Source organism: Camelus bactrianus, chromosome 6 (genome assembly GCF_048773025.1).
Source record: "Camelus bactrianus isolate YW-2024 breed Bactrian camel chromosome 6, ASM4877302v1, whole genome shotgun sequence".
NCBI classification, from domain to species: Eukaryota; Metazoa; Chordata; class Mammalia; order Artiodactyla; family Camelidae; genus Camelus; species Camelus bactrianus.
The window spans coordinates 42,791,072-42,818,490 of record NC_133544.1 but is presented as its reverse complement, the minus strand read 5'-3'; the positions used below and the strand labels follow the sequence as shown (position 1 = coordinate 42,818,490).

General features: G+C 43.6%; 1 protein-coding gene across 10 annotated transcripts in view; it reads right to left on the bottom strand.

The window, feature by feature from the left end:
- Positions 1 to 13,595: 13,595 nt before the first annotated feature.
- TRIM9 (tripartite motif containing 9) overlaps positions 13,596 to 27,419 on the bottom strand; it is a 104,673-nt gene continuing 90,849 nt past the window's right edge. For 2 of the 10 annotated variants that reach the window (XM_045504297.2, XM_045504296.2), the window contains exons 8-13: positions 24,319 to 24,507; positions 21,779 to 21,820; positions 21,339 to 21,362; positions 20,207 to 20,510; positions 17,612 to 17,774; positions 13,596 to 15,626 (exon numbers count right to left, since the gene is read on the bottom strand). In XM_045504297.2, the coding sequence (XP_045360253.2) occupies positions 15,564 to 15,626; positions 17,612 to 17,774; positions 20,207 to 20,510; positions 21,339 to 21,362; positions 21,779 to 21,820; positions 24,319 to 24,507 (785 nt within the window). In that variant the 3' untranslated portion in view covers positions 13,596 to 15,563. The remainder of the gene's footprint in view (positions 15,627 to 17,611; positions 17,775 to 20,206; positions 20,511 to 21,338; positions 21,363 to 21,778; positions 21,821 to 24,318; positions 24,508 to 27,419) is intronic. The other 8 variants (XM_010966977.3, XM_010966976.3, XM_045504293.2 and 5 more) reach the window with 6 other exon arrangements.

Below are 27,419 nucleotides of genomic sequence, written 5' to 3'. Positions count from 1 at the left end.
AGGAGTCCCCATGCTCTCTTAGCCATTGGCAGGAGCACCCCAGGAAGGTGTGGCCTCTGTACAAGCACAGTGAGGATAGCCGGGCCCTTGGTCACTTAGGCTCCTTGTATTGGAGGTCTGTGAGCCCCATTCTGGTGGCCAGCAGAGAAAGATATCAGATAACAAACACAGGTTAGAAGCCACCAGCTTTCAGACTAGGGCTGCTGGTGTCAGCATTTCAGATTCATCTAAACTGCAACTAGCATTTTCCAAGGGCTCTGGCTAGGCTCCCAACGTGCAATCCTCTAACCAGCTCTGTGAGGCAAGTTCTATTTTTCTTCCCATTTTATAGATGAAGAACTTAAGAGAAGTTAGGTCACTTGCTCAGGATCACTTGACAAGTAAGGGGCTGAAGAGGTTTGCAAATCTTTGTGTATTATTTTCCTTCCTCTGAGCCAGGTCTGGGATCTTCTCAGTAAACCTGAATTCTCGCTGCATGTCAGCTGACCTACTTACGCTGTTGCCTTGGTTTGTTTTGTACTGTTCTCTGGCCTTTGGACCTACTTCAAGTCAGTTCTGAAATCCACAGAAATGTCTGAGGTCCAAAGTGGCCCCACAAATGAGCTCTGATGCTCCAGCGATGGGCAGCCTGAAAGGTGAGCTGAGCTTTGTGCCCGATGAGTGTGTTTAAGTACATTTCACTCAGTATATTTAATGTATGAGTCTGTCAACCAAAGTTGCTACCTAGGTTCTACTGCTTTAAATATTTAGTAAGATGACCAAGAGCCCAGATTTTTATACTACTGAGTGCCCTTAGGACCTGCTGACAGCATGTTGACCACATTGCCATCTCTAATTGGTTGTGACTGTGACCATTTGCTTATTACGAATATAATATAAGAATATATTTGACTTGTCTAGAAGTAAGCGGGTTTTCCTGGCACTTTCAGGTCCTGTCATATCTGATTTGCTCATTAATATGGTAGTTTGGCTTGTTAGGTGTGGTCCAGTGGGAGTTCCTGAAAAGCTGGAAATATTTCAGCCCGTCTTCTCCCTGTGCCTCGGTCAGCGGCTGGTCTCAGGATGCCTGTTATGGAATGTGCTGGAGACTCGCTTACCACCTCGACTTCCACCTCTGCTGAGTGAGGAGAACGCTCTCTGCCTCTTCACTCCCCAAGATGGCTGAGTGCAAGCAAGGCATGAGCGGACAAGTGCTAGGAAACAGTAAAAGCACTGTTAAGACGTCAATTTGGGGGTTGGGGTTATATTTTGAAATATTAGCCAGCATTTCCTGCTTCTCCTCGTGGTTTCCTTTTCCCCATCTCCCTTGAGGAGCCACTCTAGCTTGTGCTTATAATCTGCAAGGAAGGATGTACCTTCCTGGTTTGGAAGCAGGCCTAGCTTAACGTCTGGGAGACACACTGAATGAGGGCCAAGGGTCTGAGAAGACTCCCAGGAGTGAGAAGATGTCACAGTGGAGGGCGGGGAGTGGAGCAAGGAGCCTGGCGCCTGCTCCCCTGGGGAGGCAGCAGAAACCCCAGGGAGAAAGTACCTGCTTGGAGGCTCTCAGCAGCTGGGCCTTAGCCATGACCGCAAAGACTCCCCGTCCCTAGGGAGGCGTGGGGCAGCCCCTGGCTGAAGCCCGTGTGCTGAAGGCTGACTCAGAGAATACCCAGCGAGAGACTTGTTCAGACCTGGTCTTCCCACCCTCAGCCCTCTGCCACTGGTGCTTGGACTGAATGGGCCAATTGACTGAGATCAGGTTTTCCCTTTCCTGGAGGAATGGGGGTTCAAACTAGAAATTCAAATGATAAAAAAATAAAGCTGCATTTCATACACACCTGAGTTTATGTACTGTTTGTATCTGCTTCACCCTCTGGATTATTACTGGTGCAACAAGACTTATGTTTCAGAAAAAGCTTTCACCTTGCTGTGGGAATGAATGAGGAGATAAATTCTGGGAAAATTTTGCAAAGACGTATGAGCAAATCCTGACAGAGGAAGGGAAGTGAGAAGTGCGCTAAGCACTAGGTTTCAGCAGGTAATCAGGATGCGACGTGCACTTCAGACAGCCTCCCTGGCCTCTGTCCCAGGGCCTCTGTTGTGCCAACCACGGTTGGTCCACATTTGACTTGTTCTTTGTGTGTGGTTGATTAATCGTGAGATTACCTATAAAACATATAGGTGCCATACAAATATTACTGTTGTTTAGAATTTTGTTCCCTTAAGGGGTAAACTGAAGGAATCACAAACACCAGGTTCTCAAATGCCAAATACTTTAACTTCTCTGAGCTGTTTAATCATCCGTCTTTAAAATTCTAAATTGAGTGGTAGCATTTATTAGTTTAAAACAGATAATACAGAGGAAAATAGCTTCCTTTCTACTTAATTTTTTCAAGGATGGAGTCTGGATGATTTATTAAAAGCTGATCCTCATTCACAAATACTGGGCTTTTATTTTTGCACTTCTTGTGTTAGATGGGCTGGAGTTCATTCAGCATAGTTGTGCATAATATAGCCTGTCTGTTTTTCAAATTCAATATTTTAATTTATTGATTTATTAAAAATTTTGTTAAGAATCTACTATGAGTCCAGCCTTGTGCTGGGTACTTGGGATACATCAGTGACCAAACTGACTGCACAGCAGCCAGACACAGTGTTTCCCCAGTCCCCTGGGAACTGACTCCCTCTCTTTATCTGCCTCTCCCTTTCCCCTTTATACTTAAGGATAGTTCCCTGTACTTGTTTTAGGAGTGGTCATTTTACAACCCAGAGTAGGTGTTACAACCATGACTAAAGGATTCCCCTTTGGTGATGTCCCTGGTGAAAGAAGGAACTGGAAGTATTCACCAACTTGGAAAATCAACAAAACAATTATTGAATGAGCACCTACTGTATACAAGGTATGGTGCTCACTGTTAATGGTACAAAAAATACAGGTCATGGCCTCTGCCTTACCAAGAACTTATAAACTAGCTGAGGGCACCACACTCACAGGAAAACACAAGGCAGAGTATGCTAAAGGGAAAAACAATTAGTCCAGACCTGAAGCGCTAAGTTCACAAGAAGGGAAGAGCATCTTGTATTCATCCTGAAGCTGAAGTATTCATCCAAAAGACAACAGCTATTTTTCTCCCTGAAAGTGCTGTTTCCTCCTCCACCCTCTTGAATGACAGTATCTGAATCATTGAATCACAGTACATTTCCATTTTAAGATGAACACATGAAGTTTCACTCCACTCATCATTTTCCTGACAAATCCTCTTTTGTATTTTTGAGATTTGTGTGAGAATTGCAGAGACAAGCTTGTACCAGCAGGTGGAGGAATTCGCTATTTGAACTCAACATTTCAGGCCACCAAGTGGTGCAGCAAAGGATGTGATTGCAATTTTAATTATTGCTTTATTTCTCTTTCTTTGTTCCAGATATTTATGCACTAAAACCCTCTGAAAAAATTACCTATATTCTGAAGATGAATCCAAGTTGATTACTTTCATCACTCTAGCCAGAGCATAAATAGATGGCACTTTCTCCCTTTCAAAATCTTAGATGTAAATCTAAAGAAATAATTTATGCTCATACAGAAAATTGAAGAAATATTTCACAAAAAGCATCAGATTGTAACATTATTATGCTGGATTTAGAACACACTCAGAGTTGGGTGTGCTCTTGGCTTGGGGCTTCCATGTGAGTTAAGTATCTGAGTTTGCAGAATTAGAGAAACAGAGTAGAGGGATCTCCGCACTGGTTTATCTGGGGTCTATCGCAGGTTTTTGAGCTTGTCTGGGCACATTTGTGAACTGGTGAGACAGGCCTGAGTGTAATCAATATACCCAGGGGAGGTTGGATTCATCTGGGAAAGAAGTCAAGCCATGCCCTGGCTGGGGTGAAGTATATATGGGCGTGTCTAGCAAGCTGTAAGTGGCTGGTGAGGCTGAGAAGCTTCCTGGGAGAGAATTCACCCTAAGGGTAGAAGGAATCTGCTGATTCGCTTGAGCCAGTAAGAAGCCTTAGTCATCAGAGGGGAGCAGCAAGTCTGATTGGGGCATTGTAGCAATTTCTTGGTTCTGGTCCCTGGTCTAGGTAACCTAGCAGCGTGTGTTCCAGAAGCACGTAGAAGGCTGTCAGTAAAAGCTGATGGAATTATCTCACTAAGCCTTATAAAAAATGCTTAGATCCAAGGTTTTGCCTTCTCACCTGAACAGGTGAGCCTTTCTCCTGCATGTCTTGCTGCACACCCAGAGGAGGGTCTGGAGAAACTGCTTTGCTCAGCGGGCAGATGCGTTGCCAGCAGGACATGGAGACACCTAGTGGAGACCCTCAGAAATATAAGATGGTGCTCAGCGGGTGGAGGTTTGATAAGGAAAAGGGGAGCAAGAACCAGGGACATTTGTGTTGGAGTTAATGAGATCTTCTGACTCAAAGGCTCATGAGATCTGGAGAAATAGGCATTACATATATACTTAGGTTTATGTTGAACATCTGCATTCCTTCTGGGAGTCTGGAATTTTGACACGTGTTTGGCAGAGGGTCTCTACATGACTAGCCTGCAATAAAAACCTTGGATGCTGAGGCCAGTGATCCTCTCTGGTAGACACACTTTGCATACATTGCTACACATCGCTGTTGAAGGAGTTAAGTACATACTGTGTGACTCCACTCGGAGAGGACTCTGGAAAGCTTCCGCCCTGTTTCCTCTGGACTTTGCCCCATGCACCTTCCTCCTTTGCTGATTTTGTTTTGTATCTTTTAATTTCAACACACTATACCTGTTAATATAACTACTTCTCAGTCTGTGAGTCCTTCTAGTAAATCAGCGAACAAGAGGTTCAGTGGGGCTGCGAATATGAGGACCTACTGGGAAATTAAATTACCAGGTGAGTCATTACCTCTACTTTTATGGTGGCCTTTAGGATAGAGCTGGGAATACAACTCTTTGAGTGAGTCCCCTCAAATGAGATGCTTCAAGAGGGGAGATTTGGGCAGGAGAAATGGTTTAATGTCCCAGGTAACTTACAGCCACAGGAGGGTTGGGGAGACTGTTCCTGAGGAATAGCTGCCTATTCAATCTACATCCTCCCCTGCCCTGAACAATCCTATTGCAAGAGAGCAGTCTCACTGGCATTAAGAAAAAGTTGTAACTATTCATGTAGTTCAGTATACCCTCAACACAAATATAGCCAAACATTAAAGGAAAACCAACAGCCTGACAGGCATGGATTCAACAGACAAAACTGACACACAACGGAAAAAGAGTTAATAAGGGAAACAGAAGAAAACTTAAAAATAAGCACAAATATGTAACAAAATTAAGAAATGTTTACTTACAGGAGTCTCCTTACTGTATGTGATGGAAGAAACACTGTACGTGTTACTTGGGTGCTGGCTTATTCTCAATCAACCCTGGGCATTTTAGTTTACTTCCTGACCCCCAGATCACTTAGTCTCAAGCATTGAGGCACTTATTTAAGACTGGCACTGGTTTATATAAGCTAGCGAAGGTTCTGTAAAAACTAGGCAGGGAGGATGGTAATAGAAGAGAATTATCTCACAAACGGGAAATATCTTGAAATCAGATAGCAGACATCACTGTACCTGAAGACCATTAGACAAACATTGTCAGAAGGAATTCCTTACTGGCTGTTTCTTTCCTTGGGTCCTATTCACCTTCCCTGTCCCTGGAGACCACCCTTTTGTGGCTTTTTCTATCTCCTCTTTCTCTTGGGAACCCCAACCACAATCTCTGGGCTTCTCCTTTTTTTTCAGGGGAAAAAAGAAATCTCTTAAAATAAGTCAAGCAAACAAGCAAACAAACCCCTCTCCCCCAAACCCTGTCTGGACAAAGGGAAAACACTCACACTCCTGCACAGAACAGTCTAGCCCACACTCTCCCATGCTGACTTTTGTATAATCAGAGGTCCCTTTAAAGCATTTTAACAAAAAAGGGAGAAAAAAGAAGAAAAGCTTTCCCCAAAGCAGCTGTTTACAGTGTCCTCAATGCCTGCAGTGGCTGCAGTTTAAAAAATTCTTTTCCTTCCAGCCATCCTGCTCCTAACCTGCTCCTTCTCTTTAGTTCTGCTTCACTAGAGAAGGTGATTTCTGTCTTCAAGCATATTAGCAAAACGCCCTGAGCATGGCTGGCCTCTGAATACCTTCCCTCCTCAGTCCTCACGTGCCAGCATCATCTCCATGGCAGAGTGTCCCCTCAGCAGACAGCTGGCAGAGTGTCCCCTCGGCAGACAGCTGTTGTGTGGTCCTGAAAGGATACAAGTAGAGGCGCTTGCCTTCTCGGCTGCAGCAGGGCGGAGCTCCCTGGGTATTACTTTGTGCAGGACCTGCATTTCTGAGCTGGGTGCCGTTAGTGGGGTGACCAAGAGTCTTTTTCTCTCCTTCCCAGGTGACTGTGCTGCTCTGTCCCGGAGGGTGGAGCCTGTTTATTTCAGTCAATTCCTTTTGCATCTTTGCCACAATTGTGTTTCACGGTCTGGCCTGCTTTAAGCTGACCTTGGTCTAAGTTTTTTTGGGGCACTGTCAAGTGGTTGATAGGATTTCTAATGCTGTTGAAAGTTTCATATTTTAAGAAGCTTATATGGATATCTTAGCGGGAAGTTGCAAGAAACCGTATTGGAGTCTATTACCCCGCTTCAGCAATAACCTGGAAATTGAAGACTGGATGTGATTAATGAGGGAAATGGAAGAGAGAGTGAGTGGAGTATAGCTCCTGAGGCATCGGGTGAGTTGTCACTGTTGGAAGCTTTCAGTACTTTGGATACTGTACTCCTGGTGAGAAGTGATGGACACAGAAAGGAAAGAGAGGCTACCAAAGAGACACCTTCACTTTGGAATTTTGCCTGGAGTTGGCTTTGTCCTCTCTCCTCCAAGACACTAACTGGGAACTAGAGCCCAGAGAAGAGCGAGCTAGCCTCTTTACAATAGCCTGGTGGTCTCTGGGAGGGCCAAGGCCAAGGGCCAGCTTGTAAGGAGACCAGGTCTCTATCAGAATTTCTCCATGCCCTGGACATAAACCTTTTATTTTATTACATTATTCTACTTTATTTTGTTTTATTGGGCTGAGAACACAACGTGAGATTTATGATCTTGGCAAATTTTTAAGTGCACAATACAGTTTTTTAAATGGGGGATAATAATACCAATCTCATAGGGTTGTTGTATAGATTAAATAAGCAAATAAATATGAAATGTTTAGAATAGTGTCCAGTATATCATGAGGATTGAAGTAACAGTAGTGATTATTATTACTTGTCTTAAGAAACACTGGCATGAACTATACTCGAGGAATGTAAATCTTTTAAAGTTATTCAGGGCCAAAACCCTTTGTAAACCTTTTTTCCCCTCCACATCCATACTAAGGTAGACATCCTGGCAGTGTGTATTCAGTTACGTGCTGACCGCTCTCCACTGCAAGGATTAACACGACCTTAATTGAAAGAAAGCCCAGTGAGGTGCTGTATTAGGCAGGCCACACACTTTCCAACTCAATGCTTACAATCAGCCTATGGTGTGGGTATTATTATCTCCAGTTTATGACAAACTAAGGCCGACTGTGGTTAATTAACTTGTGTAAGCTTTTATTTAAAAAGTGGATGATCTGGGTTGGGAAACTGGTTTTTGTGACTCAAAAGCCTATGTTGAGACAGATTTTCAGATCAGCAAGGCCCAAAGAATACTGTTTTTTAAAAAAATTTACTATGTGGGATCTTTATATCACGAGAGAAAAATTCCCAGCTCAGTTTGGAGTAGTTAGAGGCAGCGATTTCTCTGTTCACTGCTTGGAAAATTTTACTGAGATTGGCTGTGGCCCCAGTTTTGACTGATCGTGGAAGCTCTGTTGTTTTTTGAGCAAAACGCCTTGTGAGCATTTAGCATCGTGAGATATAAATTCAATACTGAAGAGAACGTCCCCTTCAATGTTTATTCTCTGCAGAGATTGAAATTGAGCCTCCTTGCTTCCTGCCATTTCTAAAACATTTGCTTTTGTGAAAAAACAAACAAACAAACAAACAAAAAACCAAACCCACCCAGACACAAGAAACAAAACCAAAATCAAAACCAGAAAACCCCCTCACCAGAAACTGAAGCCACAGACGTCAGCAGCATTCATTCATTCAAAACACGCCGCGGATATAACCTGTCCCTTTGCTTTGCTCCTTTGGCTGCCAGCACTCATCCCCGCATTTCTAGAAACAGCACTCAGATTGGATGCAGTGGTTGGGGTGATAGGCCATGATGTCAGCTAAGAGGCAGACCCAGGACCTAAGCCAAATCAGACACCGTCTTCCTGGAATCACATCTCGAGCAGAGAGTAAATGATGAGACGTCATGGGAGTGTGTGTGTGGCCCGTGGGGCTTGGAGAAGGCCGTTGCCCATCAGTCCCTGCTCCCTCCAGACGCAGAGCCGCCCTGGTTTCCATCTTTCTGAGCTGCTCCGTGCCATTCTAATAGCTTCCTTCTGTGCCTTTATGTCAACCAGAGTCAAGTTGGGTTTTTTGTAACCAGACTCCCAAGCGGCGCATCTGGCCTGCAGGAGCCTGGAGGTCTGGCCCTGAGCGTCTCCGGGCCTCACTGGCCGGCTCTCCTCTCCTCTCTGCATTGTCAGCCGCACTGACTCTAGTTCCCCGGACACCCAGTGCTTGTTCCTGCCCAAAGGCCTTTACCCCTGCCTACTGCCTTACCACCACCTGCCTCTAGCACTTCAGCTCAAATGTCACCTCCTCAGAGAGGCCATTGCTGACCCCCCACCCCTCTATCCCATTGGTCAGTTCAATTTCTGGTACAGCACTTAGTACTCAAATGATCTGGAGCTTTATTGATTTACTTACTTGCATTTCTCTGCTAGAATATCAGCTCTAAGAAGGGAGTGAGGGCCTTGACTATTTTATTCACTAGCATCTCTAGTTGTTATACCAGTGTTTATAGCACTTAATAGGTGCTCATTAAATATATATTGCCTGTGTTGTATGGGGTACACCCTGTGTGCAGCAACCAGTGTCCTATAACCAAGCGGTTAAGGGCATGAGCCCTCAGGCCATCTGGGTTCAGATCCTGACATTTGCCTGCTGTGTGACCTTGGGCAAGTGACTGACCTCTTTGTGCTTCAATTTTCTCATTTCTAAAATGGTAATAATAAAAATACATAAGATGAAGATCAAAGAAGATGATTCACGTAAAGCCTTTTGAACATTGCATGGAAAACAATGAGATTCAATACATGGCTACTATATTATTGACCACTAATTTAATATTAGTTCTTTTGGAGAAAACCAAAACCAAATGCAACATTAAATGCCCACAAGAATTTTTAAATCTAATTTACAACAGTGTACCTTTATTCCCACAAATACACGTTCCTTTTCTCTTCAGAATGACAACCACAGTTGGAATCTCTGTATCAAGTATGGCCATTGGCAGTTACATTTAATGTAATCATCACCTCCGTGGGTGACCTGGACCTTGTTAGCATCTTTGTGATGCTGCAGAATAATTTAAACACACATCAAAGCATACTGTGGGTTATGTGGGCTTTTAAAAATTTGTTTGGTTGCATTTCCCTCTTGGCCATTTTGTTTGTATTGTTGCTGCTAATTGTATTATATATAACTAGAGACATTTTGGGGAAACTAGCTGGAAGCTTTTGACGAATGTGGATATCTGAATGATAGTTTTTAACATAGCTGGTCCCAACAATTGAATATCTGTGATCTGGTCTCAGAATTTTGGCAATTTTTATTGCCTTCAATTGCATTACCCAGTGTGTGACTATTAATTTTGTGCATACACAACATATTTTTTCTGTTCTATATTACATTATAGTGGAATCTTTTAAAGTGGGTCTTTTAACTGACAATTATGAGGTGAATTTAAATCTACCAGCTATCAATGCACATAACTCCACAGAAGTAACAGATTGATGAACTGATGCTCCCCTTCCCCAGCATCTTATTAATTTTCCAAACGTACAGGCAATGAAAACTGTCTCTGAGCATTTGCCACCCACTCATCCCTTACCCCTGCATTCTCAACCCTGGCTGCACATTAGAATCACCTGGGAAACTTTAAAAAGCCCACATTCTCAGGCTGCATTCAAACCAATTAAATTAGTAGCATGGTATCAGTATTTTTAAGGTCCTTCTGATGATTTCAATGCGGTGAAGGTCAAGGACCATCACTTTACCAGTGGCTAGTGAGTTTCTTTTGACACATGTAAGATGTATCCTCACTACAGAGATGTTAAAGTGGGGGAGGGGGGAGTAAAAACAAACAACCCTTGGGTCTGAGAAATAAGAAAACAGAGTATTACTGTTATTGTTATTATTAGCCTAGCCTCGCGAAGATTCAGACCATGAAAAATATCATATTGAGTCAGACCCACTTTGTGGAAGAACCAATGTTCCTTTGTTGTCCTTTATAGCAAAACCTTTGAAAGTTTCTACTAGGAATGTGCCCCAGTGATTGAGTTTCCTTTAGTTACTACCAAAGACTTGACAAGCATCTTAAGGATGAAGCCTGACACCAGAGACCTCTAAAGAAAAAAACACAACAACAAACAAACACATGTGAAATGCATCTGAATTTCCTTGTGGCTAAGTGTGCCCCAGTATCCTTGTCTCTCTTGTTCCCTTGGGGCCCCTGATGTGGCATCCTGATTGCCCCTGAACCAGCCCTCAGAGCCTCATCAGATCCACTGGGATTCTCTCTCCTCTCTCTACCCATCCCCAAGGTATGGAGAGCAGATGCTCAGATTCTTTTAATATCAAGGAAAAGTGTCCCCTCCATTTGGATGATACGACAACTGACTTACACAGAGGATATGTAACTAGGCTATGTTTTAATTCTTGGTCTTAGTTGAAATCTTGAAGACAAGGAATTTAATAAAGGCATGGAGTTTTGATTGATCCTCAGAAGTTTCTTAAGATTGACTGATTTCTTTCTGATAGATATTTGTGATTTTTTTTTTCCTGCAGGCATAGCAGGTCTACAGACATCACGACACCTAGGTAAAGTTTGCATATTCTGCAAAGCCCATGTATTGCCAACTCCGAAACCAACCTCTTGAGAAGCTGCAATTAACCTTCATATGCTCATCATTTTAAGCCTGCCAAGCGATAAGACTGGAGATTTATTTCTTCGCATCTGACAACCACATTGCCCACCAGGCAATTAGGAAAATATATTGAGTGGAGCCATCTTCTCACAGAACATATGTGGCAAACAGCATTTACAGAAGGAACAATTAGAATCTTCATTTACTTGCTCATTATAAACCCATTACCTATTAGGCTGAAAATACAGTCCAGAAACAGAACGCAGAGTAGTTCCTATTTAATACCTCAGTCTTTTCTGAAGAGTCATGTGTTAAATGGCAGCATAACAATAAATCAATGCACTCAGTTAACCTATAGTACTAGAAATGGACTTAGACAGAATAAAGACAGGCCCAGTGAATTAAGGAAGAAAACAGATGGCTAAGATATACAGGCAGAAGTAACAAAGGAGGGTTTAAAATGTAAAAAATATAGGCTGGAGAGAAGTTTAAAAAACTCATAAGCCTTTTGCGTAAAGTAATTTACAGTGACTTAAGCCTCCTTGAAAAAGAGCAGATGAATATTTGCCTTGTCTTCTGGTTTATTAAAGTTTTAAATATTTCATGTTTAATGCCAGCATATCTGAGATGTGATATGATTAAAAAATAGAGTTTCACTTTCCAAATAGTTAACCAAGTTTTGAATAATATTTTTCAACGGTTTGGAACACTTTTCATTTCCTTTTTTGTGATTCTCTGTTCAACATTCATTGACGTCTCTATTTCTGAGTTACGTTGGAGCTGATTTTAGTGATACCAGACCTGCCGGCTCCTGCGCTCTCAGCCACCATACCTGACAGCTCACTGTCTGAGAATGCAGAGGGTAGAGGTTACTTAATAATTATATTTAACATGCTGTGGTAAAGGGGAGCAGGTAATAAATCCAAAGGACCAGGCTGATGTTTCTGGGTATTTAATTAGGTGCGTCCATTGTTCACTCTTATTCAGTGAAACCCTCAGTTCTGTGTGTAGCCGAAAAGCTGGTTCTTCAGATAAAGACACGATTTAGGTAGCCTCAGTTATGTGTGATGTACCATTGCCAAGCCTAAGGCTCCCTAAACACCAGCCTCGGTAGAAATAGCTGGCTCATATATTTGAAGAATATATGCAGATGTCTCTGGCGTGTTCATAAAAACTAAAAGGTAGTGTGATCTGAGAACTTCCTTTGTTTAACTACTGTAGTTTCTCTGACTCGTAATCAGAAATTCTGATTCAATAGCAAGGCTTCCTTTCTTATCAACGCACACATTAGAGGCAGAAAAAAAAGATCTCATTTCCAGAAAAAAGGGCGATTTCTTGCAGATCACTTAATCACTCCCGTGAGGAAATACGGGGGAACAGAAGTTCTATTAACCTCCGCACCACAGGAAGAGTGAAAAACGGCTGAAGTTTCCATTAGGTAACGGACAGAAGAAAGAAAACCTGCAGGGAGATGGCCCCCAAAGAGGAAGAAGAACAAAGAAGGGCGGGGGTGGGTGTAGGGTGCGGTTGGAGAAGCGCGCAGAGACCCGGATGGACAACCTCAGGTCCCACCCCGACATTCCCACCTGGATCGTACTGCTACCCAACCATGGGCTTTTTTTACCAACACCAGCGAGTCAAAACGCTGAGACGCGAAATTTGCAGCAAGGTGAGGAGACAAGAACAAATCTCAAATCTGCCCATCCCTACCCAAGGCTGGGGTATTTACGGGCAGGGCAGTCTGAAGCGTGGAGGGCGCGGGGCACGGGGGAAAGATGACTGAAAGAAGGTACTGGTAATCGGCAGTCTGCGCAGGTGTAACCCATGACAGGCTCCGCACCTCCCAAAGGTCCCCGGGGCGGACTCTCGCGCATGCCCAGTTGAAAGGTGGGGGGCGCCAATCTCGTCTTAATCAGCTCAGCTGGAACCAGACACAGCTTGATTCCAAGTTCCTGGACAATGACGCCCACCAACATCTTACAGTTTAGGCAACGTGCTTCTTGGAGGACAAGCAAGTCTTAAAACGACCTTGATGAATGATGGCCTGGGAAATGGATTTAACTCATGGTTTCAATATGCTTTTAGGTGGTGTTTTCCTTTTAATAAAAAACGAAAGTGGTTCATTTAAAAAGGCTAATAATAATGTAAGGGCGATCAGTGACGTTGTAATTATTTAAAAACAATCGTATGCTTAGCCACTCCAAGAAGCGATGAAGGAACCAGGTTAGAAAAAGTCAGTGACACTCTCTTGAGGTACAAGCTTGTGGCTTTTTTAGGAGCAGGTTTCTTAAAGTAAGTACCCAGTATTTGGAGGCAGATCCCCAACAGCATCTAACTACTGACATTTCACACTAAGTTAAGACCCAGGATTTGAGTACCACCAGGAAGCAGTGCCAGGCTCTGGAGGAGATGGGGTGAAGTGCAGGTGCTTTCCTGAGCTCTGGGGGGGGGGGTGTCCAATGACACTTTGCTGAAGAAATATTGCTCTGACAAAAGCAAATTGTCACCCCAAATAGGCCCAGACTACACAATTCTAAAGAGACATGGGATGCTCTCTCATAAAAGTCATTTATTGGCACACCAGGAATATCCATGTTTTCTAGCACAGTAGCTGTATGCATCTATAATTGCAGTTCTGTGTAAACTACGTGTTACCGATCACTAGAAATCTAATTAGCAGGATGAATTTAATAAAGAACAAGAGTAACTATGGGTCTACAGCGGCCCAGCGATTGAGTCTCACTGGAGAGTAAATCAAATATCAAATGAGTGTTGGCCTGCAACAGAGTGTTTCTGTAGCCAAGAAAGATCAAGGTGGACACAAACAGGATAGCACCCATTCAATAAATTAGGAACACTGAACTAGAAAAACACCACGGCTCATAGAGATTATCTAAATAAAGTAAGCTCAAAAGTAAATGATGAGCTATTTACATAGATCACTTTTGCCAACACTTTAAATGGTAAGCTTTCCCACCCCATCCTACCTCTTCCCTTGTTATACTTGTTTTTTTCCTGGTGAATTTCTTGGCTCCCTGGCAAATATTTAGACAACTAATCAGAACCTCTTTCCAGGTCCTACATTTTCTAAAACTTCCTGTCAAACTAAAGGCTCTGAAGGGCAGCTTATACAAGTCTACCTCTACATGGAATAAGCTGATTCTTCTGCTATCAGTCATAGCAATGACCTACAGTTTCATTTCCTTCTAAACATTATTTGAACTGTTCCAGAAAGTCAGGCTGTGAATGGCAGCAGAGTGGATGGACTTTTCATTTGTGACAGGCACAGATAGTGAGTCTACATGGAGACAAGTGTGTTAATCCTGAGAATGTGAATGCTGTGCACTGGAACTTAAGATCCCCCAGGACAGAGAATGGGTCCTCCTCCATCTGGTCACTATTTTTTTTTTTTCACATTCATTTTTTAAGGCTTAGTATCATTGCAGCATTAACAAATAAGAATGCTGACATCATTTCTACCAAAGAAGGGCTCTTGATGAATGGCAGGAGGTACCACAATTAAAATAGCACAGCTGAAAAGGCATTGAGTTGGTATGTTTCTGGTGCTATGGCCAGAATGAATAGAGTCTTAGCCTCGTTCTAGGGGATCTGAAAGATCTTGCCAATGAGCCCCTTTGGCCCTTGTTTATTTCCTTTCTAGTACGTGGAACAACTTGTAATTATTTTATTTTTGGTTTGTTCTCCTAGGACCGTATAAGCTCCAGGAGGGCAGAGGCCACACCTATGTATTTGTCACTGTGTCTCCGGTGTCAAAACAGTGCCTGGTCCATAAAAGGTTCTCAACTAAAAACTTGGATTAAATAAATGAACCAAATCATGAAGTCCCCTGGCCTCCCTGTTTGGAGACGTCCCAGTTTCATTCAGTGACTGGGGTTTCTGGCCTGTCCTAAGGACCTGGCTGCCTTATGATCCTACCCCACTGTGAGCCTTTGTGTAGCTGAGATTTTTGTGCTTCAACAGAGAGTAAAACTTTTCAGTGCTGCATTCCCTCTACCCACCTCCCAAAGATTAGCTACGCAGAGCTAACACTGCAGGAGAGGTCATGGGGCAAGAACATTCAAGGACATTCTAGACTGCCGGCTTCAAATCCAGTTCATTCTTCCCTACCACCTACCTCTCTGACAGAAGTTCAGGAAAAAAGTTATCAGGAGAATTTCCTCTCGGCAGTACCAGCTCAGTAGTCACCAGTGACATGATCAGAAAAGAAACAAAATGGAACTCACCTACATAAAAAATTAATGTAAATAAAAGCAAACTCTGGGCGTGGAAACGAAGTGACGTGGTGGGCTGTCTAGGTCCTTTGTTGGTTAGAATTACTGAACATGGAAGAGAAAGCAGGCGGCACAGCTGTGGAGAGGCCGGAGGGACAGGGGGCTGTGGGCAGCGAGGACCAGCGTTTCTCTCCTCCTCCTCCCTCTCCTGCTCTGGCTCTGGCTGAATGCCTTGCCGTCGCTCCCAGGTGGAGGTCAGAACAGGCAGCTGGTGCCTCCACAGCCCATCCTTAGGCTATCGATGCTCTGCTGGAGTAGAAGTCTGGGACTGGGAGCCCGGTGTGAAGCGTGACCTGGGGGAAGAGACTGTGAGTCCTGGAGGCACTGCAGGAGCCCCCATGCCCCCCACGCCCCCTCCCCAGACACAGTGGGAATGTCCCCAACTTAAAAGAGGATCCTACTGAGTTTTCTGTAACATCTCTTCTAGTAGACGCGAAAGAGAATTCAGCCTGTGCTAAGAACCTGGCCACCATGCTGGGCTCCCACATCCCAAATAATATGGTTCTCATCCACCTGCCTCTTCTAAGGATTCTCGGGAGATTGTGTTCCTTATGACTGAAGACACGGGTACTGATTTGCAGGGAGAAAAGCCTGTTGGGCACATCACAGTGATCACTGCCAGATCCATGGATGGAGAACTGATGAGTAGAGAATGCTTCCCCTGTTATTTGTCCACTGGCATTCCAGTTAGGATAAACCTTCCAATTTGGGATGGCACAGGTGATTGTCAGGTACGAGGAAACATGGGCCCTGATACTACTTCACTTATTTCTGTCTAACCTCATGCCCCAGTGGGTAGCTGCCTGGGCCAGGCTAGAAGCATTTCCTGCAGTGCTGTCATCTCTCCCCTTCTTGTCCCTGTCTTCCCCAGCCCAAGACCTAAAGATACTCAGAACATCCTGGAAACCCCTGAAGAGCATCAAGTACAATATTCTTGGGAAGGGGAATAGCTGAAAATGTGGAAGATTCTGCATGAGGGTTTTCTGAGACACACTGCTAGGGAAATGGATGGTTTTCTTTTTTCCAATGTAGAGGCTGAACTCTGATAGGTTAGATTTCAGCCTCCCATAAAAACCCATCTAGATGCAGGAAGAGAGAAGGGCAGAGGTCACTGGGTTGCAATCACTTTTACTGCACATACAGATAAGCAACAATGGATTTTTTTTTAATAGCTCTCAAGATGGTGGTTCTGAATAGGGCACAGATCACCAGCAGTGTTTTGATCCTCAAGCCCTCTCTATCATCAGACAGCCATCTGCTGAATGAGGTGCACAGCTGATAACGAGCATTCCAGCTCAAGACGGGAGTGAAAGCTCCAATCCTAGCAGCGGCTGGCGGGACGCTCCCTGCTCTTCTCTCCCACCGCTCCCCTGTCTCCCCCAGCCACAGCTTCCTGGCCCTTCCTTGCCAGAAACCGCCCTGGCTGCTCCCTCTGCCCGGAAAGCCCCACACAGCTCACTCCCTCACCTCCTTCAAGGCTCAGCTCACCTGTGACTGTAGGAAGGCCCACCTACACCGAGCACCCAGACCACCCTTCTCAGGCTGTGCTGCCCTCCCAAGCCCGGCTCTCTCGTCCCTTCCCCTCCTCTCGGTCTTCTTTCCATTGCGTATCACCTTCGAACGTACCATATAACCAATGTAGCAACTGTGCATATTATTTACTGCCTGCCTCCTATAACTAGAAAGAGAGCTCTAAGAGGGCAAGATTTTTTTCGTTTTCACTGAAAAACAACAATACTTCAAATACTTAAAATAGTGCCTCATATGTTAAAGGCACTCCAGAGATATTTGTTGAACTAATGAATGAGGAGGACCTGTTGTTTTTATTTGCAGTAAATCATAAGTAACTAACTCTCAGGCAGCGATAATGTTTTCTGTCCCAGGAGCACCTAACAGCCAACAGGAATGCAGAGAAGATGCCCCACATTTCTGAGCGTGGAGCTCACGCTGCAGCCTCACACGTGAAATGCTCAGGTGCTCACGGGCTTTGCGTCAGTCAGTCCATTTGTTGTCATGCCAGCTGGTTCAAGAGTTTCATTCCTACCGGAGATGAATCTAGGGCTCAGAGGGACGATCATCGGCAAGCCAGGCAAAGAACTAGGAGTTTCCCACGTGCTGTTCACTAGACTGTGTCCAAGTATAACGGAGTGCTTATGCTGGTTCGGAGTCCTCTCACTTGTCTCTGTCCATCCCCCCACCCCCCTTGATCTGGGCCTTCCCGGTCAGGGGCCCAGCTCACCACCAGCGGGCAGCCCTGGGAGCGGAGCCCACAGCTCACCTGCACATTCCTGTTCAGGCTGACCGCCGGGAAGAACAGCCCCTCCACGTTCTCAAACGCTATGGGGCCTTGCTGTTCATCGTTGATAAAAAATGTCAAGGTTTTTCTGTTTAAGTCGAGGAGGACCCCGATCGTGGCCCCCTTTGTGATCCCTCCCTCAGTTCTGTGGGAAAAGAAAACAGTTGGGTTTCACTTGCCTGTCGTCATTCTAGCAGCTTCCTGTTTCGTATGGTTAAACCTGTATTTCTCAACCTGTTTAAAGGTGCTGTTCCCCACCCCCACCCCAGGAGCCTTTTAAAACGTTTTTTCCCCCCAACCCCCCCTCCTCACATACATTTTAATAGCACAGATACACTGTGTATCTGTTTATGTGCTGTGTATGTATCTGGGCTTTGTATGTAAAAGCAGTAAGAGTTTTTGCTCCCCTGTGAGGTTCAGCTGTGCTGCTCTGCTGCTGCCGATGGTGAGCACCTCCATACAGGGGCTCTGCTGCTGAGCCACAGTACTAGGCCGGCAAAACGCCGAAGCCCGAGAGCAGCCAGCAGCCTTTGGGCTATCAAAGCTCTGCCCAGAGCTGGCTTGCACGCTTGGCACAGACAGTGTGCATGAAACATCATTAAATCCAACGTGATTTAATTGGAAAGTCAAAGTAAAGAAGAATTGAATCTGAACCTAAAACACAGATGTGAAAAACTGGACTTGGGGCCTGATGTTATCCATTAAATAGAAAAACTCATTTCAGAAAGATGGTAATTTTGGGCATGTTGAGAAGTTGGAGGCGCTCTGTAAAATGGCAACACTGAAGGAGAGGGGTCTCCTCTCTGTAAGGTGAAATAATTAATTACACTGTACCAGTTGGAGTGATTGTCATTTGACTATAAATTGTGTCTTTTTCTTCAACTGATAGTTTCACAAAAGCCATTAAGCCTGGATGATCAGATTTGTCTTTTTCCTCCTCTTTGAGATCTAGCAATACTGAACTTCATCCTCATCTCAGCAGAGCACAGAAATGTTAGTGTTGTCTTCCCCACTCACCCGCAAGCCCAGCATGTAGAATACAGAATGCACATGGGCTTTAAAGCACAGGGGTATCAACTGCATCTTGGAAACTCCCAGCTTCAACGACGACGGCACTGGTGACATGCAGCTTATACACAAGCAGACGTGTTCTGACTTAAGAAAGTGTTTCTCTGCATAGTGTGGCAGCTGTGCTATTATATTGTTCATTCCTTTTTCTTTTTCTTTTTCTTCCTAGGGATTTTTTTTTTTTTGGCTGCTGGGGGAGGTTATTAGGTTTATTTATTTGTTTTTAGAGGGAGTACTGGGGATTGAACCCAGGACCTTGTGCATGCTAAGCATGTGCTCTACAACTTGAGCTATACCCTCCCAGCTTATTCATTCCTTTACTCCAAAATAGATAAGCTGAAAAGGAAAAGTATGGTACATGGGTGATGGAATCGGGAATGTAGTCACAGAGGCGTCCCCCAAATGTGAATCACTGAAGATAATGGTTTATCTACATCTAGTCGGATTTGCTATCAGGCTGAAATGGCATGTGTGTGCACTTCAAGTGATGGTTAATAACATACAACTGAATGCAGGCGTAAAGAAACTATTCGAGGGAAAAGGAAGTGGAGGCCCTGGGAGTCCTGCTCGCTCGAAAAGGAGCAATGATGAGGACACAAAAAATGTCCACTGCCCACCACTGCCCGACTTACTTTCCTAGTGATCAGACTGAATACAATTGTATTTCCGACCCCTCACCCCAAGAGATACCAATGAAAATGTATCCTGGGGAAATCTTTGACGGTAAGGTAGACCAAGGCCCATAAAGGATACTTCTCTACCTAGGAAATTTGTGAAAAATACGGATGAGGAAGAAAACACAAACCAAGTGAAAACAGAAATCTAGAGAAAACATAGTATGGGTTAAATTATAACTGCCTATATTTTGGTGGTAAAGGCAAACCTAAGGTGATTACTGTGTTCTTTTCCCAGAAAACTGGGTGCTCTGAAACCACACTATAATAAGAGAGTTCTTCAAGCATAAAACTCTCCAAATTGGCATTCACAAAATTTAGTTTAATGAATGGCTACTATTCTGAGCAGTGGCATTGATAATCATCATCATAAGAACAATGGCTTCTATTTTCAGGTGCCTCTGATGGGAGGCATTTTTGCATGTTTCATTTAATCACGGGAACATTTCTGCATGGCAAAATATGACTTTTCTAATTTGGTGGATTTGGAAACCGAGGTTCAGAAAAATGAAGTACCTTGTCCAAAAGTGCTTTTCTGGTAAGTTGTAAGTCTGGGTTTTAGAATCCTGGAATGTTTCTATGCACAGGGATTCTTATTTTCCAGCCCTGGATGGAATACAGCAAGAAAGGGGCCTAGGAAAGTACTCATGTCTCTCTCATTGTGTAAAAAAATAAAATACCAGGGTGGACTCGGCTCAGATCAGTAGAACTTTTACTTAAAGATCGCCTGCCTTACTTCCTCAATGTTGTCTATTTCACAGGTCTTTGAAGTTGGGCTGTCATTCTAGACCAGAAGCCAACGTGAAGAAGGCTCGGTTTGAGGGCTGCAGGGTACCTGTTGGTGTGCGAGTTGTTGTGCATGAACCAGCTCCGGTTATTGTCCACATACATTGCCCAAGCTTTGTCGTCCTTTCCTAACATCACATCTTTCATCACGTCCATGTGAGCCACACCGAAGGCAGGGTCAGGGTGGTTGTCATAGCGATCCACAGTGAGCTCCCAGTAGTGGACGCCCTTGGAGAAGCCGGTCTTCCCCAGCACCACCCGGTCATCGTAGCTACTGCAGGTCACAGTCAGGTTGTCATTGGAGAAGATGATGTCAGAGTGTGCAGAGCCGGGGTCGAAAGCAAACCAGGCCACTGGGAACAACAGAAGGGAGGGCGGTTACTAAGAGGGACCCGATGGGCTCAACCCCATCACTCACTCCTGGGCAGGTGAGGAGCATCTTGTTCCGTTTGCATGCTGCCATGCAGGAAGGAGGCGTCCGGGGCCAGAAAGGGCCGTGAGTGAGCAGACAGGGCGCTCGTCCTGGGAGCTGGTGCTCTCTGAGCCCAGAAGCAGACGGAGGACACACAACCGATTCAGCAGGGGTTACCTGGCTCAGACTGCACTCCCAACCAGGTGATCCGGGAGTGAAGTGGCATCGGTTTGGAAGGTGCAAGTCCCTTCACCCGGTGACTGGCAGAACAGTACACCAGAGACATAAGGGGGAGGGATGCGCTAAGATGCCTGTGTAACCCTGAGACGGGGAGGCTAGGATCTAGAGTCCTAGATGGAGGAGGGATAAAACACACTGAGTGAAACAAGGAAATCGTCCTTCGGCAGAAGTGCTCAGATCAAGTCGTTTTGAAAATGTCCTCAGTGTTAGTGAAAGCTTGAAAGCTTGAAAGCTAACAGCAACAGAAACTACTTTTCTTGAGTGATTGTGACTTGGATGTGAGACAGGTTGCTTCCTTCACACTTAAGAATGCAGTTTGCGTGTTACTCCTAAAACAAACATTTGAAACATTTTGGACATTAGGTGCAGAGAGAATGACGTCTTGGTACACAGAGCTATGCCCGAGTTCTGAAAGCCGCCTGCCAAGAATGCGCTCAGACAGACAAAATTGCTGATTTCTCAAACCTGTGAACCACCTCACATGCACTGTGGTCTTTGCTATTTGTAACAGAATAAGGTTATTCCATACCTGCCAACAGCTTTTTAATGTCAACTGTTGTCATTCCAAGTGAGGCATGGGAGAGAGAAACAGGAAGCAAAATTGACATTGATAAGAAAATATGTCTCTTTTGATAAAACAATATCAAAAAAGAGTTTAGTTTAAACCTGCAAACACTACAACCTTTGGTCTGACTAGTGCCTTTGCCCACAAGTGCTCTGCTTATAAAGAGTGCTTTGCATTGATGTACAAGAAAACTGGGGGGAAAGGTAATCTTTGAGGCATAAAATTTCAAAATCCACGTATCTTTTCCACCTTTGTAAGTACGTGAGAAATGGCTACAATGGGATTTGAATGACAATTAGACAATTTTATTGACATAGAATAAGCTGCTGCCGTTTATTTTGTGAAGGGAATGGAGCATATCGGTCACATCAGTAAAAGAGAACAATTACAATAGGTATACTTGCCTAATTGAGAGTAAGGTGCAGAGTGTGTCTCAAAATTGCATCCTATAAAGAGATACTACACATCAAAGCTATGAAACAACCAGGTTGATAAAAATAATTTGTATACACGTAAAAAGCACCAGCTGAACAGAGTCACCAGAGGCCTGATTCATGAAAAACCAAAGCCCTTTTTATGTTAGTTTACTTGGTTGGGTAAAAATTGCTTCTCTGCTCTTTCAAAATGAATGGTACATCTTTTCCCCCCACTTAATAAATTCTTCTCCAATTGTTTCTAAACTTTACTGCTTAAATTTTCATCATCTTCCAAGTTCAATCTTTTCCACTAAAGTTTCCATATTAAGAAGGCTTCCAACTGAAATGGAGAAAACACTGGATCTTGGTAACACTCCATTCTGCATCACTATGCCGTGTACTTCTAACTCTAATTATGCCAAAAGGCATTTGTTGTGACTTGGGCCCAAGTCAAATGATAATTATGTAACTAAATGTGTAATGTAATCTGTATGTTAATACATACATCTGATAATTATTAATAATGACATGAATTAAACGTAGTAAAAACAAAAATGACCTAGTCTCCATCTTAGAGTGCTTTACTACATCAGTCCTTTTCACCAAAGAAGGTGGGGGCAGTGGGTGAGGAGTGGCCTCAGGGATATGTTGGAATCACCTGTGGAATTCTCACAACCACCTTCCCCCTTCCTTAACATTTGGGAATGCCCTACCTAACCCGTGAGAAGTTTCCTCAGGTGGATGAAACAGTCTAGTCTTAAGATGTTCAAAGGTGTGTGAACTACAATTTCAAGTGGTATCAGTGACTGATCTAGGAAACATTTTTGATGAGTACTAGGGTATCCTCTAGAAAGAATCATTTATTTTTTTTTCAACACTCTAAAGCCCTTATGTGCTAAATGAAGGATATTACACTGAATTAAAAGAATTTTAGAAGAATTAAGAAAGCAACTTAGAAAGGACTACTGATTGAATTAAAAACAAAATGTAAAGATTATGACCTCACTTTTGGTTACTTTATATTTCTCTGGGATGACTTCATATGCAAAAGAATAATTTTCTCCAACTCATGGCTGATATTTAGTTTCTATCAACCATCACTTCAATTCCTACTCACAGCTTGGAGCTTAGTGAGTACAGAACACATTGAGTTTCAAAACCGAATCTCATAGCTAGCTTTGGAAATCAACTTGTAGAATTTGAATAGGGCTTTTAAAATTTTTAAATGAATCATGCCTTGTGCAAGTCTTTTTCAAAACAAGTTTTTGAAATCTTTTTACACTACTTTAAACATACCATCGTACATTTAAGATTCAACAAGACAGCTAGAACAATGGCGTCAAGTACAGCCATCAAATATCCCCAAACCCACATTTCATTTAATTCTTGAGACAATATACATTACAAAGACTACAACAATATTTCAGTACATTAGACACAAGTGCAAAGAGTTCCATAACAAAGCATGTTTAAAAGCCAGTAGTGCACAGAAAAACAATAAGAAACAAAAAAGCACAAAGAAAAATGTCATTTTCAAGAGAGCTTGAAGTCCCTGCATCCTTTTTGCACTGTCATGCTGTGGCCTTCTTCATTCCAGAATGTGGGATGAGCAAAAAGAATAAAATAAAAGAGAAAAGAAACCTTTGGAAATGTGAAATGTGCATCGTGTGTATCCCTGATTACAATATAGTCCTGAAGAGATCACAAAGGTCTGCGTGTTAGATGTTTTAAGATTCTATTGGCTAGACCGAGTTCACCACACAGAAACACTAGTCTAGCTTCCCTCATATGAGCCTGAAGCCCTGCCACGGCTCTCTTGGCTGTGGGTAACTTTGAGGAGGCCAGACTTTTCAGGGACTCCCATCTTTGGGCCTTAAGCTAGTTGACGGTTTCTGATTCAGCTGGTGGTGGGTCCCCTCTTTGCTTAGAAAAAAATCAGCCGTGAGACCGACTGTTGGACCATGGAGCAGAGGCTTTTGCAGAAAATACTTTCACTTTCTACTCTCCGGTTTGCCTGCTACACATGGTGCATTCTGCTGTTGGCAAGTTTTACACTTTTATTTTTTCAATAAAGATCTCTTGAGTCTATGTTTAATCAGACCACTCCAGGCTGGATGCACTGATCCAGTCTCCCAGACACAGCTGGTTTCCTGGATACAGCAGGGTTGCAAATCTCCAAACTAAGGCCACAGCCTCCACGCAGCCGGCACTGGTGCGTGCTATGCCGATGCATGTGATGACACAGCAGGTTTCCCATGGTGGTACCAGCTCGTGCAAAAAGAACGACTTCACTCAACACTTTCCAACACCATCATATACACCGACCATAGAGGTTGATCCTCACATGACAAACAAGAATGCCACAAAGCTCCATCACCCAAATGCTCCTCATCCCAGAAGCAGGCCACATACACAGAGACAGCTCATTGGCCTCTCCACGCACATGAACGGCAAGAACAAAACAGCTATTTCAGAGATGCCTTCAAGGCACAGAGATGAAGAGGAAAGGTCAGACGAGCTCAGCTCACCCGGTGCATTGAGAGACTGTAAAGAGGAATGCAAGCTCAGCTGGTGGGGTGAGGATCGGAAATCAAAGTAGGATCTCCCCGGGAAGCTGGGTTGTAGATTAAGGGTAGAGGAGAAAGGACTCATTCTACGGAGCGGCAATCTTTCCGAAGGCACTGGAAAAGGGAGTGTCTGTTCTTCTGAATCTGTGTCTAAATGTAAGATCAATGCAAACTAGAGATCAGAAATCTGCTACCTGCCCGTGCGCGGTTCCCCAAGACCTGCCTTACGAATGCTTTTTTCACAAAGCCTCATCCACCCCGCAGATGCCACAGACATGACCAAACCAGTGTGATTTGAGACTGGGAGGGAATTCTCAGCAGGTCAGAAACCAAGACCAGAGGACACTTCAAATATCTCAGACAATTGTTTTCATTTCCTCCCAGTTTTTAGTGGTAGAGAAAGTATTGGAAGGTTTCCTTTTAATTATATAGTTTCGAGTTGAATTTAGAAACCTCAGAGGTCCACTGATGACCAAGAGGTGATGAACACGCTACCCTCTTCAGCCCCCTTGGATGTTCCTACTTGTCCAATGGCATCTTACAAGGTTTCTATGTAAGAAATGATGATTTTGACCAATTCTTTGCTGTTCCGTATTTTCCCTTTTCTCTTTTAATATATATATATTTTTTCTATTTCTAAATGGACGAGAAGCTTTTTCTATACCAATACGCTTAAGACTTGCTCTTTAAATAGGAGAGGAAGATAGGGCTGAACAAATAATCGGGAAAGAGCCTTACCTTTGTCCCTGAATTAAGATCAGACTCTAGGGATATCCCTGACCACCTCTGGGTCTCTAACAATAAACAGACCGTGGGCAGTGGTGAGGTGCATTAGTGGCAAAAAATGTCTTTATTTTCAGGTAGTTAGGTCTGGCACAAAGATCACTATTATACCACAGTGAGAACGTATCAATTACTTGATCTGGTTTTAGAATTTAGAGCAATTTAGGAGTAGTTTCTCTAAATTACTAAAATTGCTCCTTTCTCATTTATGAAAGAGTAAGTTGGTTGTATGCAGTGGGGTGATCTGGTCAGAGAGATGTTTTACCAGTTAGGGCTTTCTTAGAACTCAGTTTGATAGTAATAATTTAGGAAATATAGGTGGCATGATGGTAGCACTCTATGTCGAAAACCATCGAGGAAATTTCTTCTCATTGAAAACATAATTTTGTTTTCGTGGCCAGAGCACATTCGTGGGATATTTTTCTGGTTTGAGTCTGTTAGCATGCTCCTCTGTGTTGAACACACCCTCATCCTATGAAAATGCTATTCTGTGCATGTTCAATGGAGCATGTGTGTGCAGAATAGGATTCTACTTGAGAGCTCAGAGCAAGGGTATAGGTGGGTTTCAATTTAATACTGCCAACCCAGCTCCGTTTTCATTTCTGAACTTATAACATTAAAATTAATTAGCTTTTCAGGCTTTAGACTTACCCTTGGGGGAAATGTGTGTGTGTGTGTTTGTGTGTGTGTGCACTTTTTTTTTTAAACAGAAAAGTATAAACCAGATTTTCAGAGAATAGGAATTGCTATTTATGGAGTTAAGGCATGGTGTTCCCAATAATAATGCATTCATTTGAGTTTTCTTCTACCTAAATTTCATATGGTTTGGGTAACTTGACATGTGTGGTCATTTCTTTGTCCAGAAATGGTAAATCAAAAATGATTTCTAATTATCTCAAGGGGGAATTGGTTTTTCAGTTTAACAGAAAAATTTGAAAGACAATAAATAGCACAGCACCACAAACTGGCATGGGCTTCTTTTAGGGAGAGATGGCATTTACAATTCTATTTATGTCAGTAAAAGATTTTTATTAACAAGAATTTGCTTGGAGAGGTATTTTTCACCAGGTGATAACAATCAAGTCATTATACCGAAAATTCTGGTTGCCCTGAAAATGAAGGGAAAGGACTCTTACAGTAAAATGAATTTCAGAGTATACCATACCCTCGAGTAATCATCTGAAAACCAGTGAAGAGATGTGTACTGAATCCAGACTCGGGGAGCATATCCAGTCCCACGGTACTCACCTTTTCTAGTCTCATCATAAGGAAGAACTTAGAGTTGGTGACGGCACCTCTGTGCGGGGTAGGGGCTGAGGGCAGCTATGGTTACACAGGCGACCAGTAACTTGACACTAAATGGTTGGTTTTCCTGTTCTTTTATGTAGAGCTGTTATTTACTGATGACCCAATTTTCCTTGACCATTCTCATTCTTGAACCACGCTCTCTCTTTAGGCAAGCTTACTTAATATCCATGGTATCCAATCATTCCATCTCTGTCCCGGAGTTTTTCCCACCTATGGCCTCCCATACCCTACTACCTGGACTCTTATTCCATTTTTTCTAAGAAGCTCCTAAAAAAAAATTTACTACCTCGTCATGAAAACTGTCCAAATGAAGTTCTAGAGAACTTTCCACCAGCCAGAACCTTTGAGCCCTTCCCCATGCATGTGGTGCAAATGTTGGATCAGCTGCCTGTAGGTCATCTATGCCACGTGATATTACCTTAGGTTGCGGGAGTCTTAGAGAGAAGGCACTTATCTTGATAACATCAGAGCAGCAACCATCAAGCTGCCCCTTGAAATCCCCTGGGTTGAAGGTCTCATGGCCTCCGGCCAGGCCCCCCAGTTTACAGGTGTTCTTGTACTGGTCTGGATACACCTGTCTGGGAGCTCTGCTCCTCCACTGCAGCATTACTCTCTGGGGCCATGCAGATCACTGGGTCTTCAAATATTTGAGAGCAGTCACGGGTCCCCTTTAAACCATTCTTTCTCAGGGCTAAACAGAAACTACTTCCAAACTTTCTTCTAGGATGTGGATTTCAAATCTTCACTCTCCTCGTCATGTCCCTCTGACATGTTCAAAGACATGAACCCAAGACAGTAAGACAGTATTGGGGATAGCAGTGCCACACCCATCTTTGACCAAATCCCACAATGAACACTGGGCACACACACAGCTAGCCAAGTGTGTGTTCTGTGTTATCCCCACAGGATGAGGGACGGATGTCCATCCCGCTTCCTCACCTCTCCTTCAAAGTACAACTACTGAGATCTGG